We start from the raw sequence: 16,896 nt of genomic DNA, 5'->3' as shown, positions 1-16,896 counted from the left end.
TGGTGTAGAGGTAGAAGCAGAAGCAGAAGCAGTTCAACTCAACCAACTTATTAATTACTAATTAACACAACTACTGATTGATTATAAGACAGCCTTTTGATATAATTTGTTGTTGTTCTGACTTGTAAATGTACTTTTGATAGGTGTATTTGATAAGGATTGCTTATGCAATGTGTATGGTGGAGTTTGCGGTTAACTGCTTCAAAGAAGGGGAGAGGGACCCATGCAGTTTGATCATTGATGGAGGCCAAGATAATTGTTCGGTTTGGCCCCCAGAGCAAAGCAAAGCAAAGCAAAACTGGAAGAATGTTCACTACTAATTTCACTTCCATACTTTTATCATCATGTGCATCTATCTCATTAATCCTGATCAAAGCTTTTTACATAAAAATCTTTCAAGTTATTCCTGATTATCAGCAGTTGTGATTTGCCAGGGATGCTGTACATTTTTTTTTTTTTTCCAGCCCCGTATGATACCCTTAAAAGACTAAAATCCTGCGCCGCATCATATAATAATGCGAGTGGGCCACTCTCTTGTCTTTCACCTCATCACCTCACCTTCCTGTTCTTTCCCATTTCCTCCGTCACCACCCGGACCGCTGATTGATCATCATTCTACCATTAAGAGGAAGGGAAGGAACATGGCACGGTACATATCTTTATAATCTATGGATTAAGAAAGGCCCCCTGGAATCTTAGGCTAACTTCTTCATCTTATGATGGATGATGAGTTGAGTTCTTCCTTTTTAGTCAATCTTTTTGAAGCCAAGAGTTTGAGAAGTCCACACAACTTCTTCTTCTTTTCCCTTGTTTACTCATTTTGAGAAGTCCACACTTTATGATCACATGGTCATCTGGTATGGTTCTCTCGTCTGTTTTGGCTAAATGGGGAAACTGATAAAAAAAAAAAAACTCTTCAGTTCGATGCGGCTGGGACATGTGTGTGTGTGTGTGTTCCTAAGCGCTGTATATGTTTGAGAAAGAAACAGAGAGCAAGAAATATCAGAAATTAATACACTTGAAAAGAGAAACGATACCTAAACTTGAAAAATTAACTTAAAACTTGAGAGTCGAAGAGTGCCTAAGAGAGGCAATACATACATGTGCTTTGTTTCTGTTTTTGCTCACAAACTCATCCTCAACTTTTCTTTGCTTCCAAGTTTCTTCTTATCCCATGTTGTATGCTGAGGTATGAACCTCCCGTGGTTAAGCAGGAAAACGAAATAGAGAGGAGAAAACCCAGGTCTTTAACATATACATACGTGTATGTGATTCTAGAGTGAGTGGTCGATTAATTAGCAGCACTAGATTTTTTTTTTTTTTTTTTTTTTTAATAGGAAACATAGAGTAGCGATTTCTATTGATATCAAAAACTGTACAGTTGCGAGTAGCGATTCAATACAATCAGTGTACTTGGACACTGAGGAAGGAATCAAAAGTTCCTCATCTTGTAGTATACCAAATGCATAAGAGCTAATCCTATTACATATAGAATTGTTTTCCTTACTAATTGAATAAAATGACAAGGTTAGTTGATGCATGCCCTCCAACAATAATCTCGTATCCTGAGCTTTCCGAGACAACAAGATGTGTTTGAGAATTTGCTTGTTCTGAATTTGGACCTCAATCTCTATCTAGCGTAGCGTACTGATGCAGCTTTGCTCATGAGTAGAGGCGATTAGTAGCAGTAGATTTCGAATGAATAAGAGGCCATTAGATTTTAACACAAACGTTGTCCCTCAGGGGTGAGATTACTAATGCATATATATCTATATACTGTGTCTATAGTCCACAAAATCTTGGTTGGTTTGGGTGTTTCCATCTCTTGACTAGGTTACAGCGAATCACTCTCAACTCAACTCTCTCAAGCAGTACCCTACCGCCCCTGTACCGCCCCTGTTGCCTGTTGTTGGGAGGGAAAGGGGGGGGGGGGGGTTGGTTTTTGGTCACCGTCCATTGAACCAAATCAAATTATAAAATGAAAGGACGATATAAATCAAATCACGTCACAAATGTGTTGGCATTTTGGCATGGAAGATTAATTGAACCTTCACGGTAGGATCCACTTCACTATTGTGGTCTAAGGTGAACAACTGACCTACTTTTTAGAGGTTATAATAAGTATGTAATAGTTACTAGTAATCAAGTAATCAATACTACCGTATTAATAGGCTACTGTCACACACACACACACACATATTTATATGTATGCGACCCTGCAGATCCACTCCCCCTGGCTTTCTTCCCATGAATTAGTGAATTGGACAGTGTATTTCTTTGTACACAATAAAATCAATCATCATAAATTTCACTGTAAAGGCGAAATTCTTATACAAATAAAAAAAAAAAAAAAATACGAGAGAGTCTTGATTATCCTGTAGCTGGATCCTATGGAACGACAAGAATTTTCATTTCATCTGGGAAGGGCCATCTTTTGCTTCTGTGGTGGTAAAGAAAACTAGTACTGTAGCTTTTCTATATTAGTGGGCAGTTAATTTTTTTCTTTTTCAATTCGCAAGTGCTTTGACTACTGTGTCTTATAATGCTGTACTTTTAGGGGGAGGGTTTGTTTGAAGGTGTGGGGGTGGGGAGGAAAGGGAAAAGATATTGAAAAGTGCTGGTGAATTTGTGAAAAAGTTTCAGAAGGCCTAATAATACCCGTATAATGTTTTACATGAGTGAAAAAAAAATAAATGTTTTACGTCGGAGGCAAGATTTTGTGGGAGATCAGAAGACAGAGGAGGTCTGAAGAGATCAAGGGGAAATCGAAAAAGACCGAATCACCTGTTAAAGTGGCTTGCCACATTTTGTGATTAATGGTGGGAGGCAGGTTTGATCACTGAGCTAAGGTGGAAAAAATTTATTACTGATCAAGGAAATAGTCATTTGGCCACAAAAATTTTGTTGTTGTTGTTGTTTTATAAAAATGGTTAGGGAGGACCAGGCTTTGTCAATAGTTAATGACAATCTATAAAAGACAACACCTAGCAAAGCAAAAAAGGAAAGATAAAATACAACTAGAAAGAAGTAGTAGATAGGTCCGTGTGGTTTTGTCAAATGACCTGCACTGCATCCATCCATCATCCACAGCAAGAAAGAGCAAAATTCCCGGATGAAAAAAATAGTACGTGCGTGCAGCAGCATTCTCTGGACAATAATATATATATATATATATATGTATATGTATATCTAGAGAGAGAGAGAGAGAGAGAGAGAGAGAGAAATTTGTGTTGTTAGCAGCGATTATTGAAAATATCTTCAGTAATCAATAATTTTTCTCAAAAATCCTGCAGATTTTGCACGACATAAAATGCAAAAAAAAAAAAAAAAATGAGGGAAAGTGTGGGAAAAAATTTCTGAATACTTGGAGAAGGGCAAAAAGTATAATAAAGTTAAAATACAGAGGGCCATTTATATATTTTCCCCGGTTAGCTGCAAAGTCTTCAACTGACAACTGACAGTGTGACGACACATCAGACGTTGAACGTTGGTGGGGGTCAAAGCCCAACCGGTCAAACCTAAAACCTCATCCTCTCCTCGTCAATGATCAAGCACATCATGAACTCCATCTCCCCAGCTCCCGCCGATGCCGACGCCGACGCCGACGCCGAAGTCCCCACCTACACCACCATCCCGATCTCAGGAGCCGACGTCATTACCAGATCAATACAAAACCTCACTGCCTCCTTCTCCCGCTGCCGCCCATGGCCGGATTTCCTAGCCACCGGCGCCATTGACCTCCCTTCCTCCCTCTCCGCCGCCTCCCTCCGCCTCAGAAAGAACGTGAGATGCTTCTCCACCAACTACGCTGTCGTCGCCTCCACGTGTGCCGCCGTGTCTCTCATCGGCTCACCCGTCGCTCTGATCGTCGTTGGCTTCGGCTTTGCCCTTTGGTTGGTACTCTTCTTCTTCCGAGAAGACCCGATGGTTATAATGGGCCGCCACATCAGCGATCGGGCGGTGATTGTGGCCCTCGGCTGCCATAATCTGGTTCACGGGAGCGTTAACAAGTTTGTTAATTGGCGTTTCGGTGGGGGTTGTGGTCGTGGCAATTCACGGGCTATTAAGAAACACGGAAGGGCTTTTCCTCGATGAAAACGAAACGACGGCGTGACAGACGGCTTGGTCTCGACTTCTCATAATCCTAATGGTGGACTTTCTTAAGTTTCCTACACATTTACCCCTTTGACTAACTCGAGGCACACCAAAATTTTATATTTTCTTTTGCCCTGCCGCTGCGTTGACTCTTGACCTTTCCCCCCCTTCTTTTTGACTCGTTTTCTTGTGGATGCTGATGTAAACAACTGAAGAATTTAACTTGCGACTGCCTGCAAGTCTGCGAGATGCTTTGGGTCATCGTTTGTTTTTCTTAACACCTTGCGGTGTTTGGAGGATTTTATTGTAAGGGAGGAAGTGGGTTTGATTTTATTGCAAGATTTTCTGAACGTTTGGTTTTTGATGATTGTTATCTTCAGGGTCGACGCTCCAAAGATTTGTTTGGATTTTACGAGTATAGGAGCTGTCATTTGCTTTAAACTCAAATTACACTACTGTCTCTGACGATTAATTGACTAGATATTTGCTCAAGTAAAGGCCAATCAAATCAGATATCTTCCGGTAAAACCTCGAAACTGCAAAATAGGAAAATCAGGACATGCAAATTGACCAGTGCTCCTGTTGAAGCTGCAACAAGTAGTGTCTGTATATAGATAGGAGCGTAGGGCTAAGCTGCTGAATTTTATGTCCACTACCATGTATTGTTGACTACTGAGTCCATCCATCGCACAAAATTGAGCCACTCAAAGTATGGAGGAGTGCTTATTTTTTACACACAAAATTCACGTCTTGCTTCTCATCCTTACTAACTTTGCCAGTGTCTTCTGAGCAGCCAAAGTATGAGCATGGCTGTGCCCCAACATTACTGTCCTAATACTGATACAAGTTCTGCAAAGCTCTTCCCCACTATCAAAATGGCCACCTCTAAGCAGCAATTTTGCTCTGGTCTCCAGCAGTGTAGCCTTCAACAATGTCACTTCTTTCCATACGTATTCATCCACTCTTTGATTGGGTTGTAGCCTCTTTTTCCAACAAAGAGAACCGTGGCACCAGTCCTGTATTTGAGAAACAAATGATTTCTCCACCTCTTCAAGAACATTAGTACAGACCTTGAGCAGCTCTAATGCTGAGTTGCATCTTGAAAATATAGTGAAGGCTCTCAGTGCCAGAGGGAGAGCTGTCCTTCGAATGAAAAGAACCATGTCCGTTGCCTTGAGCTGGACGAGTGGGGGTTCAGACTTGAATCCAAACACGATGAATGCAGAAGCCCATAAATGCTCTAAATTCAGAAGTGTGTCCCCAAATTTCCTCACACCTTGAACGGTTGCCTTGGCTGCAACCAGTCCGTCTTTAATCCTCCTTGCATATATCTGAGTAATGGGGTGAAATTGTATCCAGTATCCAGGCTGCCTCTTTGCTTTTCGTGCCAAACCCATTTTAACTAAGAGATAGGCTGATTCCTCTTCGCCAGTCCATCCCTGGTTAGCTAAACAACAGCCCGAGCAACACCCGAAAGTGAGTTTCATGCTAGTCGACCACTTCTTCAACCTATTTTTGGAGGCAGGCATGTGCTTTGCTGCAACGGCCAATAAATTTGCTGGAATGGGTGCTGTAGCGAACCAAGCTCCAACCTGAAGCATTCTAGAGGCAAGAAGGTTTGTGCTATCGGTAGGTTGCTGCAAGACAGCAGCACAAAATCCTAGGACTTTCATCAGGAAAGGATTGGTTCTACAGAATTGCTGATCTGCAATGCTCAAGTTTGAATACGTTGCTTCTTCAACTTGGACCTGATTTACAGCTTCAAATAGGGTAGCAGGAGAAATTGCAAGTTCAGAAAGCAGTGAACCAACTAGCCAAAGTCCGAAACTTGACCTTCGCAACTTCTCATCAAACTTCCCAAGAATCTCTACCTCTGCAGCTGGATATTCCTTCTTTTGTCTTCCTCCAATCAATAACATTGCATCAGCAAGTGGCAACGGCTGAATCTGCATTTGATCAAAGTTCATTACTCTTGACAGCCTAGTTGTGATAATCACATGGGTGCCTCCGGTATTAGCCGGGATCAGATCATGCAGATCTTTGCCTTCCCACCATTCCTTCTCACTCTCCAAATTATCAATGATGAGCAAATAGGGCATGTCCCTGAAAAGATCTCTTTTTACTCTCTTGAATGCTTCTGTTTCCTGCTCATCAAAGCTTCGCATTCTTCCTCTTTCCTTCTCTGGATCTGCACTTACATCCAACCCCAAATTGAGTGAAATGTTCAATATATTCTGCCTGAAATATCGAGCTTCGCCGCCAATCCAGAAAACCATTTTGTATCTCTGGGAATGCCTGTAAGCAAATTCCAGAGCAAGTTCTGTCTTTCCAACCCCTGGTGATCCATTAATGCATACAATACTGCAGCCACAACTTTTATACTTTCCGCTCCTTGACTTTTTATATTTGGGCCTTTTTAATGAATTCCTTGCAACAGCTGGTTCCACCCAACTCTCTAAATTGGGCTCCTTGAAGTTCCCAACCTCCAAATCTATGTACTTCCCTCTTCTGCTTGTGTCGAACTCACTTTCATCATCTGCAAGATCATCAGATTTTCCTGTTGTTCCTCCTTTGAGAGTTGTCACCATACCCTCTTGCTCAGAATTGTCCCCACAACCAAAAAATGCAGTCTCAATTTCCAAGATTTCCTTCTCCCTTCCAACAAAACATCGATTTCTTGGGAATGGAAACTCATCAAAACCTTCAATTTCCTTCTCAATCACGCTCTTCCTTCCAAGCCTTGTCCTCAAAATTCCAGCAGCTTTTGATACACAGTTCCTCCAATTACCTTCGTTGGCTTCAACTCTCAATTCATGGGCCTTCATTAATCCATCCAGAGCCTGTTTGCATTCCTTATTATCGGCATGGCGGTTAAAGATGCTGATTATCTCATTAATGTCTATATCAAATAACAGAGGAATCAAGTTCTTTTTTTGTGAAAAGAACCTTATTTCCTCCAGACTTAGATGATTAAGAAGACTTTGCCTAGTGAGGACCACAACGCCAAAAGTCACCGAGCAGATAACTCGGTCAGCAATCTCATGGCTCTGATTTTCTGCATAACTTGCTCTGTCCGCCACAAAGCATGCAATGCCTTGAAGCTCCAGCTCTGACTTAAGCCACTTACAGAATCTAACCAAGTTTGGATTTTGACCATGGAATCCTATATACACATCACAGCTCCTAAGTTTAACATTGGAAGCAGGGGAAACAGAACTTTTTGCAAAGGAAATTCGAGGGACAGGGAATGAAAATGAAACACGAGGAGCATTGTCTGGACCTGGTACTGGAACACAGGTCACAATTTTGAGTTTTGTGTTATCGGGATCACTAGAAAAATCATACCTTTCTGGAGGCGGAGTGTAGGAAGTGCTAGGGATGTCGTCAGACTGAGAGTCACTGTATGATGACAGTGGGGGAGAAGGGTGGGCGAGTGTAGCAGCGGGAGTGGGATCTTCTGTGGGTGAATTATGAAACAAGGTAGCCCTTGGAGAAATGTAAGGTGATTGCAAGGCTGAGACAAACGCTGAGGATGACGGAGATACGAGTGAAGGTGAGTTATATGGAGATGATGAGAGTGAATTTGCTAGTAAGCTCTGTGATAGTGAGTCTTGAGTTGAAGAAACAATGTTACTTAGAATACCATTACTTGTTTTCTTGCTGGAATTCGCTATCTTGATGGTCAAGGATTTGGTATCAAGTGGTGGAATCTCTTTTGGAGGTTGTACAAACATTTTGGATTCCTCATCCATATCTCGCTAAAGAATGAAGAAGCAGAAGGAGAAATGTCCAGTCTCAACAGATATCAGTATTTTAACAAAACCCGTTAAAAGTCCAACACTGGTGGGATAATCGGACATGTGATTCAGTGGCGTTCACAAGAACTGTTTCGACTAGAATGGAATCAGAAAAAACTGAACTCATGTGGGATTCTTGCTCATTATTAACATTGACAGGTGCAATTGAATGTGTGGCTGCAACTGAGAGAGGCTTCAGAAGATGAATGCAACAGGAGAACTGCTGAACAGAGAAGAAAAAAAATCTAAATGTGAATTAATGTATCATATATCATCATCTTCCATTGCGGGCCTACCAAGTCAGAACCATGCCATACTTTTATAGTGTGCATAAATGGATCAGACCAGTTGATGTTCTAGAGCAGAAAAAAATTGAAAAATAAAAACTTGCAGCAAGAAAACTACGTTGGAAACCAAGAACGCCGCTTTCTACCATTCATCATCCTAAGAGAAGGATAAGTACTGCCGAGAAATGGATATTTAGCTTGGAAAAATAATTCACTTTACCTGGGCTTTTGTTTCATCCGGAGCAAAGAAGAAAAGAGAGACTAGACCTGCCTTTGCTCAAACCCCAGCAACTCTCTCTCTCTCTCTCTGTAATAGGACGAATGGTGCAGATGGGACTAAGGGAATCTGATGTATGGGCTGGATCTGTGAGGTTTTGAACATAAAATAATAATGTTCTGGTGCTTAAAAAGAAGCTGCAGAGAGTAAATGGTGTAATGTACAATGAACTTAGTTTAATCGGTTTGTCTCGGGTTTAGGCTATCTCTTTTTGTTTTTTTGTGTTGTCAGCTTACTCGTTTAAATTCCAAAACAGTTACATTAACATAAAAAAATCTCTCGTTTATTACAGAGGCCACAGTTGGTCAGAATGAACCCAGATAAAAAGGGCATTGGAAAGGGTACCATAGATACATACAGACCACCTACATTTGCTGTTAATGGTGCGCCAGTTCAAATTAATTCTGGAAAAGAAAACAAAATGCTTTATGTATAACAAAAAAAAAAAAGAAAAATTTTCAGAGCAGGTCTTCCTTCTCTATATCTGCACTACATCTGACATTATTATTATTTGTGAGTATTTTTGCTATGGGAATTGGACCAAGACCAGTCCAACTGAGGACTGAGCCATTTTGGAATTGACTTCATGGGCACAGAGGAAAAATGGGAACCGGGAACCAGGAAGGCTCCACCTCCACCTCCACCTCCACCTCCACCTCCACCTCCACCCTTCCCTGACACCACTCCACATGTAGCTGTTTCTCTTACCAGACTTGCCAGTATGGTAGCAGGATATGGCAGAGGGGCATATGCCTACATGGAAGTGCAGACCAGCACCTCCAAAATCTTTTGATTCCGGTTATCTTAGCAAGTTTTCGCAATGCCATTTTAAGTCTAAAAATGGACATATAGAACTTGGCATCAAATTGCCAAGTGATGCTCAAAATATAAGAGGAGAAAACCGTACAACCATCGTTTGTGAATCTCATGAGTAGGAGTTGGTGTCTCCAGCAGGGCATGGGGGATGGGACAAGCATCTGAATCATTACATTCTTCATTCTTCTCTTCTTCCTGGTTTAACAAGTGAACATGAAACTACAGTCAACAGTATGGAGTGGACTGAGTACTGGCAAATTAGAGAACTACCCTATCATCCTAGAATTTTATAAATTAAAGGAGTTCATGTTCCATAGAAAGAAAAATTATAGCAAAAGAGCTTTTGCGCCCCTTTTCTTATTGGATTTTAAGCTGGAAAAGCTGTGCGTTGCTGACTGGGAACTCAAACAAGCTTTGACCCTATAAAGACTAGAGGAAGTCTTTTTTTTTTTTTTTTTGTTAACCCTAAATCTTCCCAAAGCTTTCTCTTCTTTTCTTATCCCTGAAATCTTCTTAATTTCTTGAATTCCCAAATTTGGCCTCAAGGGTCTGTTGTTTAATTACTTTGTGTTAAATTAAATGAGAAGACTGAATGAGCGAGGACTGGTTCTTGCGTGCAGCATCCTGCACATGGGTGGAAACAAAGATAGACTGGCAAATTCTTTATTTATTACTTTTGAAATTTATGAGTAATTATTGACACTAGATTAGTTTTTTTTTTTTTTTTTTGACACTAGATTAGTTAGTGTATGAAACTTTTAGGTGTTTCCGTACGTGTCACCCTAATCTGTTTGTGCTGTCTCGGCCCACATGCTCTGATTAAGCGCAGGCCAGAGAGCCTTCATCCATCAATTATTTATTGCTAAAATCTTTTGTTAAAAAAAAAAAAAGAAAAAGAAAAGGAACATCATGAGCAACTTTTGTTGATTAAATTCTAAATCTGATATTCTTTGTGTCATGTGTCGGGGGCTAAAAATGGCAAATCCATATATATGTGCAAGTGGTTGGGACGAATGAGAAACTTTCACTCACGTTAAAGAAAAGAAAAAACCAAATGGTTGAGCTGAATTTTGTTAATATTATATAGGAAGGTTCATTTTACAAGCGAAATTTGAATCATATATCCAGTCTTCTAAGTCTTATATACGTGAAAACCTATTAGGTAAAAATCTGATTTGCTTTATGAGTAACTAGTTTGGATTGCATTTTTCATGAAAAAATTACTGTAACGATTTGATGTATGCGAGGAAAAAAAATAATAAGAAAATGTGATCATGAAAAACAACGTAATTTTCCGACGGAAAACTGGAATCCAAACAAAGTGTAAGTACCTGAAAGGGGAAAATGCAAAGCAGAGGGCTAGAGATCATACAAAGATAACACATGTTTTTTCTATCATACAATATCTCGATTAGCCTAATGGCGTATGACATAATTGCCAACCCCTAAATTGAGTCCGGTCAATATAATAAAAGGCTATGAAATTAAAAACTTTTTTTCTTGCTTTTGGTTCGTCTTAGCCAAGAATGCGCTGTTGTTTGAGTTATATTTTATAAGATCACATATGATATTTTTACTTTTTACCAAGGGTGATGTATTTCTTATCGGTCATTCATATGTCTCCCATGCATTATTCTTGACTGTATCATTGAAGTATTAAAATCACTTTTTGCAATGTCACGTATCGCATTAAAAAAGATTCAATGCACATCGTATGGCATGGATCTGACATATTTATTTATGTATTGGCCAATCATAACCTTTAAGGACAATTGTTAATCCATCGAAACGGAGCCAATAATGTAAACATTGGACTAGGGGCATGGATTCAAAATGTGAAGTCTAGAGAGTGTCAATAATTTTAACAAACACGCGCGCGCGCGCACACACACACATATATAGAGAGAGTGAAATAAACAGTAACCCAATATATCATTTGAAGAGAAAAATATAGTTTTGGCACACAAATTTGGATGGATAAGCAGTTTTAATCTTCAAAATTTAGGCGAAACATCATGTGTCAAATTTTGGGTATCAAAATTACATTTTTTTCATCGCTTGAGTTACAAAATCATACAAACAGCTTCGGTTGAAACACCGACTGTTGTCACTCCCCCTTCCCCCATTGGTCCAGTAACTTCTCAGCTAGCTGCCCGGTCGGCCAATGGAAACAAGTGTTTGGATTGTAAATTATTTGAGATATTTTTATTATGGCGTTTTTTATGATGTAATATATGTGAGATAAAAAGATAATTAAGAAAATAAAAAGATATATTAAAAATTATAATGATGATGTAAGCAAATAAATTTCGAGTCCAAACAATCTCCTGTCCAAACACACTTGCGACACTCCGGCACCGGCGTCGGCATGATTACACATTTTGCATTCGGCATCGCAGAAGAATCCACATATCACTAACAACTAAGCACTGGGAGTGGGACTCTCCGTTACATTTTTTTTTCTGACATTTTCTTACGGAAAGTAAGAATCATTAAATAAACTCTAATCCCAAGATGATCTTCAAAAGCCGGCAACTTTTGAAAGGTCTCACGTTCAAATTCCACACTTTACCACTTGTGGGCCACCACTCCTCCATGTGGCCCCTCGTAACATCCCCACGTTCCCATTTTCTAACCCCAGTCCCTTTCTTGTTCTTACGATTCAAAAAAGTACTAATCCATCAAAGGAAAAAGAAAAAAAAAAGAAGAAAATACCAGGCACCTGTAGCTAAAAGGCTACGACAAATTCGACAATAAACCTGAAAATATAAAAATAAAAATAAATATTCCCAAATCCTCACGACGTCTAGGGTTTCCCGTTTCCACTTCCACGTCTTCCTTCGATTCTGTCATCAGACTCAATTTGAATGGAGCCAAAAAAGGTACGCTTATCTCACCCAGCATAAATTCGCGTTACTTTCCTCAGATTCAAGTCAATTGGGTTTTCGATTTTCCAATTTCCTTTTCTGTCCTTTTGCCACCACCCTTCCCCCCCCCCCCCTCCTCTTGGAAGATTATACTATTCAATCAATAATTGAATCCCTTAATCCCCGATATTGGAGTTTACTTGATATTATCAAGAATATTCGGTCTCCAGAGCTGGAATGATGGTAGCTTTTTGTTCTCGATCTTGATCTGAATTTTGGGCCCTCAGTCAGTGATACGGTGTTGCGAGAAAATCTGCCCTAATTGGAAACTAGTTCTTGATACTGATGGATTTGGAGAGTGAAAATTCAGCTCTCGAATCTGTGGAAGATAATGAAAAATTGGTTAATTCTGATGCCCTCAAGCTTCGAAGCAATGGGAATGGTGTTTTTGATGACAACGATAATGGAAATGAAGTTGCGGAGGTTTCTGTAAAATCGCCACCTGGGGTGATTGCGAAATCATCTGCATCTTTGCCCTCCCCCTCCCTTTCCCCTTCTCCCTCGCCTTCTCCTGGGGGGACGAAAGGTTATGGGTTGAAGAAATGGAGAAGGATCAAGAGGGATGTGATTAAGGATGGGCTTAGTAATTTGGATGGTAGTAAGTTGTTGAAACGGGGTTTGCCCAATTCGGCTGCTAATCCCAACAGAGCAACGCAATCTTCTGGTGGTGGGTTGAAGCAATATAGCGAAGGTTCTGTTTCGTCCACTAATGCAACGGCGAGAAGTCCAGGGAACGTGGTTGATCTTTTTGCTGCAATTGGTGATTCAGGGATTGGAAATGTCTTAGGTGCTGGGACAGCGGAATCTGAAAATAGTGAAGATCGGAGTAGCAAGTCTTCTACAGCTGCTAGTGCTCCAATTCCAAAGATGATGTATGAGATGCCCGCGGGGAAGGGATTTGCTAGTCACATCAACAGGATGAGGAATTTGAGTGGGAAGAATTTGGGTAACTCAGGTCAGCGAGTTCAGGCGGGAAAGGTTCGGACTGAAACCAGTAAGAAACTTAGAGGAGATGTGGTCAAAATCGAGAAAACAAACTCTCATTCCAGCATGGAATCTGATTCGCGAAGCTCCAACTTTGTCTTTATGCAGGGTATCAATTTCGCAACCAGTAATGGGAGGCAAAGTGGAAGATCAAGGAATAATGATGGAGAAAATAGTGATGAAGCTCATGGTTGCGAGTGGCAACCAAGTGAGAAACTTCCAGGTGATTCCAGCCGGAAAAATGGTGGAGAGTTCCATGATAATTTTCAGGAAGATTTTGCTGCTGATTCTTCTTGGGGGATTAAGGAAGAGAGGAGTGATAATAATGGACCCCTAAGTGATCAAGATTCTCTCTTTGAGTCTATTCTTACTCTCCAGTCAGCAGAGGAAGCACTGGAAAAAGGTGAACCTACCTTTCTGCATTGCTTGATTTGACTTTCTTTGTACCTTTTTCTTTCTCATTAGCAATTAAACCTTCTGTTTTGTGAGCGTAGGATATATTTGGTAAGTCTTTTTGTTAATTATTATATATATAAGGTAATGAAGAATAATAACTCTGCAAGAGCTTTGCCTACTTTATCTTAAAAAAAAGACTTTTTTTCTTAAGTGAAGAATGAAAAGATGTGGATGGTGTGTCTTCATCTATTATCTTCTCGAGTGTAGTAAGATTATGATGATTCTAAAGTTCATGCGGACTTTGTTGTTTTCTGATAATGATTCACTCAAGAAGCTGAGTAGTTTTAGCAAATGTCTCGAAATATGTGGGCATCTTGTTATACATAGTTTGTTATCGATCACATAACTTGATCAAAGAACTAGGTGCACCAGCTTTAGTGAGTGCATTGAAGAAGTTCTTATTTGAAATTTGCTATTTACGTGGAAAGACAATAAGCTTTGGGTCTTTAGTTGGAAACATTTTATACTTGGTTTTGATCGTTTTGGAAAAATACTTGTAAAAGAAGCTTCTTTTTATGTGTTGGGTACTTGCTCTCAAGAATTTTAGTGTTGCTTCTATGATGAGTTAAAACATGCATTGCCGTGCATGGCTAGATTTCTTTGAAGTGGTAAAAGCCCTTGTTATAATTGATCCTTCTAGTTTACCTTCCAAAATAGTAGCTACTGTGTATTGTTTCCACAGCATCTGCCAAGACACTTTCTGCAGCAAATCAATCAGTAGGCTGACAAGTTTAGCCTAATTTGTAAGTGCAACTGCATATACACCTATATGCAGAAATCATATACCTGAGTGTTGTAATCTCCCTTTCTAGACCTGTCAGATTGTGGTTTGCTTGTTAGTAATTGATGAATATTGGATGATGAAGTTGATGACCTCAAAAATAGTATATATCTTAGTTTCAAAATATACTTTTAGATCTATCACCACACAACTAAGGTGATAGGTACTGGTATGCCTGCTAAAGATATTTACACACATCAAAGGTCTGTAGTTCATATGTTTGGTAATCCCTTGCCATTATTTGTGAGCTTTCTTTTCTTCGTGATGATTTGCCTTTGCCTGTTTCATGCTGAATGTGGTGTGCTCATGTTGTTGCAGCATGGATCTATTGGCTGGAAGCCAGCTGATATAAATGAAGTTTCTATTGTTTATTTTCATTACTTCTGGGTAGGTAAACTCAAGATTGATGAATATTGGCATTTCTTTCTTTTAACAAATGAATTTTTGCACTCATGCAGAAATTCAGAAGTTGAGGGAAATTGGAAAGGAAGAAAGCACCCTTGATGATTTGGTTAAGGATGCCTCCACTGAACAGTTGCAATTTGGTGATTTTGGTGAAAATTTTTTAGATTCCTCAGAATCTGAGGTGCTTAGTTTAAAGCAGAGATTGGATTTAATGGAAACCAAGCTTGATGGTGCAACAGCTTTGCTGAAGGTGAAGGAAGCTAAAATTGTTGAACTACAAGAATCCATCTTAGGTGGTAGGTCACCAAAGGTAGGAACTGGGTGTGCATTGGAGTTGCATCAGGAGAGTTACAGAGACATAAATATTGAACTTGAAGGCCTTTTTAAGCAAAAGATTGAAGCTGAAGTTGAGTATTTGGTAATATCAAGAACAGTGCAAAACCTGCGAGTTGCAGTAGTGGATCAAATTACCACTCTTCAAGAACAGAGGAAAGATCAGGCACGGGTGCTGAACAGGCTTGGAGATGCTGAGGTTAAGGCTGCAATGCTTAAGGGAGAAGCCGTGAAACTGGAGAATTACTGTGAAGATATTATGGCTGCTGATGAGACTATCAAACTTAAAATGAGTATATGCAAGTATGCGTCATGTTTCTTTATACAGTTGATGTTGCTTCTTATCATCCTTATGTTCCTGATCTTGCAGTTTTCGCCAAGTCATTCTGAGGTTGTACCTACGTAAGCAAGTTTGTTGCTTTTATTTTTTGTTTATTTGGCCCCCCTGGCCTTTTGTAATATTCAACTTTGTTATTAGTAATTTTAGAATTTAAAGAATAGATCAAACACCTAGGTGTAGTTGCTTGGTTGACTGATGTTACTTTCATTTAATGAGGAAATTTTCAAGTTCATTTGGTTTGATTTATTCCTGCAGCAAAATGCATTGACATGCTGCATTTCTGTGCACACTGATACTAGTTACAATGAAGCTCTAAGTTTGCTTATTTTCTTCTTTTATCATCATTGTTATTGGGAGTTTGTTAAATAGTTTATAGAATTCGTTCCCTTGAAAATTGGCTGATCCTGTGCTCCTGATACGCCCATGGAATGATTTTAAAAAATGATTCAAGAAGCAGAACAGAAATCCTTTGACCTTTAAAGGTATTATTGTTAATGATGAGGTGGTTGAGGAAGAGTATGTCATCATCAGTCTTAAATGTAGCATGTCTTTCCTGCATTTCTTCCAGGTGAGACTAGTGGTTAAACCGTTTTAAGTTTCTGTCTGTTGCAACGCAAGATATCATTGATTTGCATATTGGTTTTCCTAAATCGCTGCTAAATAGTTTTGATGCAACTTTGATAGCGGAGCAACAGAGTGGCTATCATGGTAATTCACTTGCCTGGTGTAGCAATCTATTTGGTAACCAATTTATAAGCAAAGCATCAGCGCTACTCTAGGGTTGGTCCAGGTCTTTGTTATTAGCAGATTTTTCTTCTTGGTTTTTATCGTCTTTCTAGGCAGATTTGTTTTACATTTTGACTCAAGTGAAAATCAAGAGCTGCGATAGCACTTTAATGTCTCTGACTGATGTATGGGAGAAATTTCATTGCTTCTTAGCCATCGCTAATGACTGTGGTGAAACCAACTGCTTATTAATCATGAGGAGTATCACATTCATGTTCACTTGTGCTGTGTTCGGTCTCGTGATGGTGATTCTCGTCAACTTCTGAGCATGAAAAGTCAGCAATGGGTTTCATTGCTTGCAGGACTAGGATTTTGTTTAACTATTTGAGTTTTGATCCAATGGTAAGGAAGAGCCTCTTGGAGCTCTATGTGCTAAGTTACGGGTTCAAACTCCATTTAGTGCAAAAAATCGAAAGAGTGCAGTGGTATATTTGTTCGGTTTAGAGGTTTACCTCTCTGTTTTCATACAAGTCCAGTTGGGCTCCTCCTCCTCCATAATGTAAGGTTAGTATACATTAATTTGTTGCCCTTAGATCCTTTGGAAAAAAAAACCCCAAGAACAGAGAGAGGGGGAGAGGGAGAGACTCCTTTAGGATTTTGCTTAGATTAAGC

General features: G+C 39.7%; 2 protein-coding genes across 4 annotated transcripts; one reads left to right on the top strand and one right to left on the bottom strand.

The window, feature by feature from the left end:
• Window positions 1–3,224: 3,224 nt before the first annotated feature.
• Window positions 3,225–8,611, bottom strand: LOC140007897 (uncharacterized). Of its 2 annotated transcripts, none has more exons than XM_072051551.1 (2): window positions 8,400–8,611; window positions 3,225–8,115 (listed from the first exon to the last, which is right to left on the bottom strand). In XM_072051551.1, exon 2 carries the CDS (start codon window positions 7,845–7,847, stop codon window positions 4,839–4,841), a length of 3,009 nt encoding a protein of 1,002 aa, XP_071907652.1. In that variant the 5' UTR covers window positions 7,848–8,115; window positions 8,400–8,611; the 3' UTR covers window positions 3,225–4,838. The 2 variants fall into 2 exon arrangements, with proteins under 2 accessions (XP_071907652.1, XP_071907653.1); XM_072051552.1 differs by having other exon boundaries at window positions 3,225–8,112.
• Window positions 8,612–11,978: 3,367 nt separating this feature from the next.
• On the top strand, window positions 11,979–15,744 carry LOC113687934 (WPP domain-interacting protein 2). 2 transcript variants are annotated; one of them, XM_027205472.2, is made up of 3 exons: window positions 11,979–12,154; window positions 12,427–13,586; window positions 14,879–15,744. In XM_027205472.2, exons 2-3 carry the CDS (start codon window positions 12,485–12,487, stop codon window positions 15,562–15,564), a joined length of 1,788 nt encoding a protein of 595 aa, XP_027061273.2. In that variant the 5' UTR covers window positions 11,979–12,154; window positions 12,427–12,484; the 3' UTR covers window positions 15,565–15,744. The 2 variants fall into 2 exon arrangements, with proteins under 2 accessions (XP_027061273.2, XP_027061271.2); XM_027205470.2 differs by lacking the exon at window positions 11,979–12,154 and having other exon boundaries at window positions 12,162–13,586.
• The last annotated feature ends 1,152 nt before the right edge of the window (window positions 15,745–16,896 follow it).

This window comes from Coffea arabica, chromosome 5c, assembly GCF_036785885.1.
Source record: "Coffea arabica cultivar ET-39 chromosome 5c, Coffea Arabica ET-39 HiFi, whole genome shotgun sequence".
Lineage (NCBI taxonomy): Eukaryota > Viridiplantae > Streptophyta > Magnoliopsida > Gentianales > Rubiaceae > Coffea > Coffea arabica.
This window is presented reverse-complemented; position numbering and strand designations above follow the sequence as displayed.

Coding starts and splice junctions, on each gene's coding strand:
- LOC140007897 (XM_072051551.1), bottom strand. CDS start 7,847: ATGGATGAGGAATCCAAAATGTTTGTACAACCTCCAAAAGAGATTCCA.
- LOC113687934 (XM_027205472.2), top strand. CDS start 12,485: ATGGATTTGGAGAGTGAAAATTCAGCTCTCGAATCTGTGGAAGATAAT. Junction 13,587..14,878: donor AGAGGAAGCACTGGAAAAAG/GTGAACCTACCT, acceptor GCACTCATGCAG/AAATTCAGAAGTTGAGGGAA.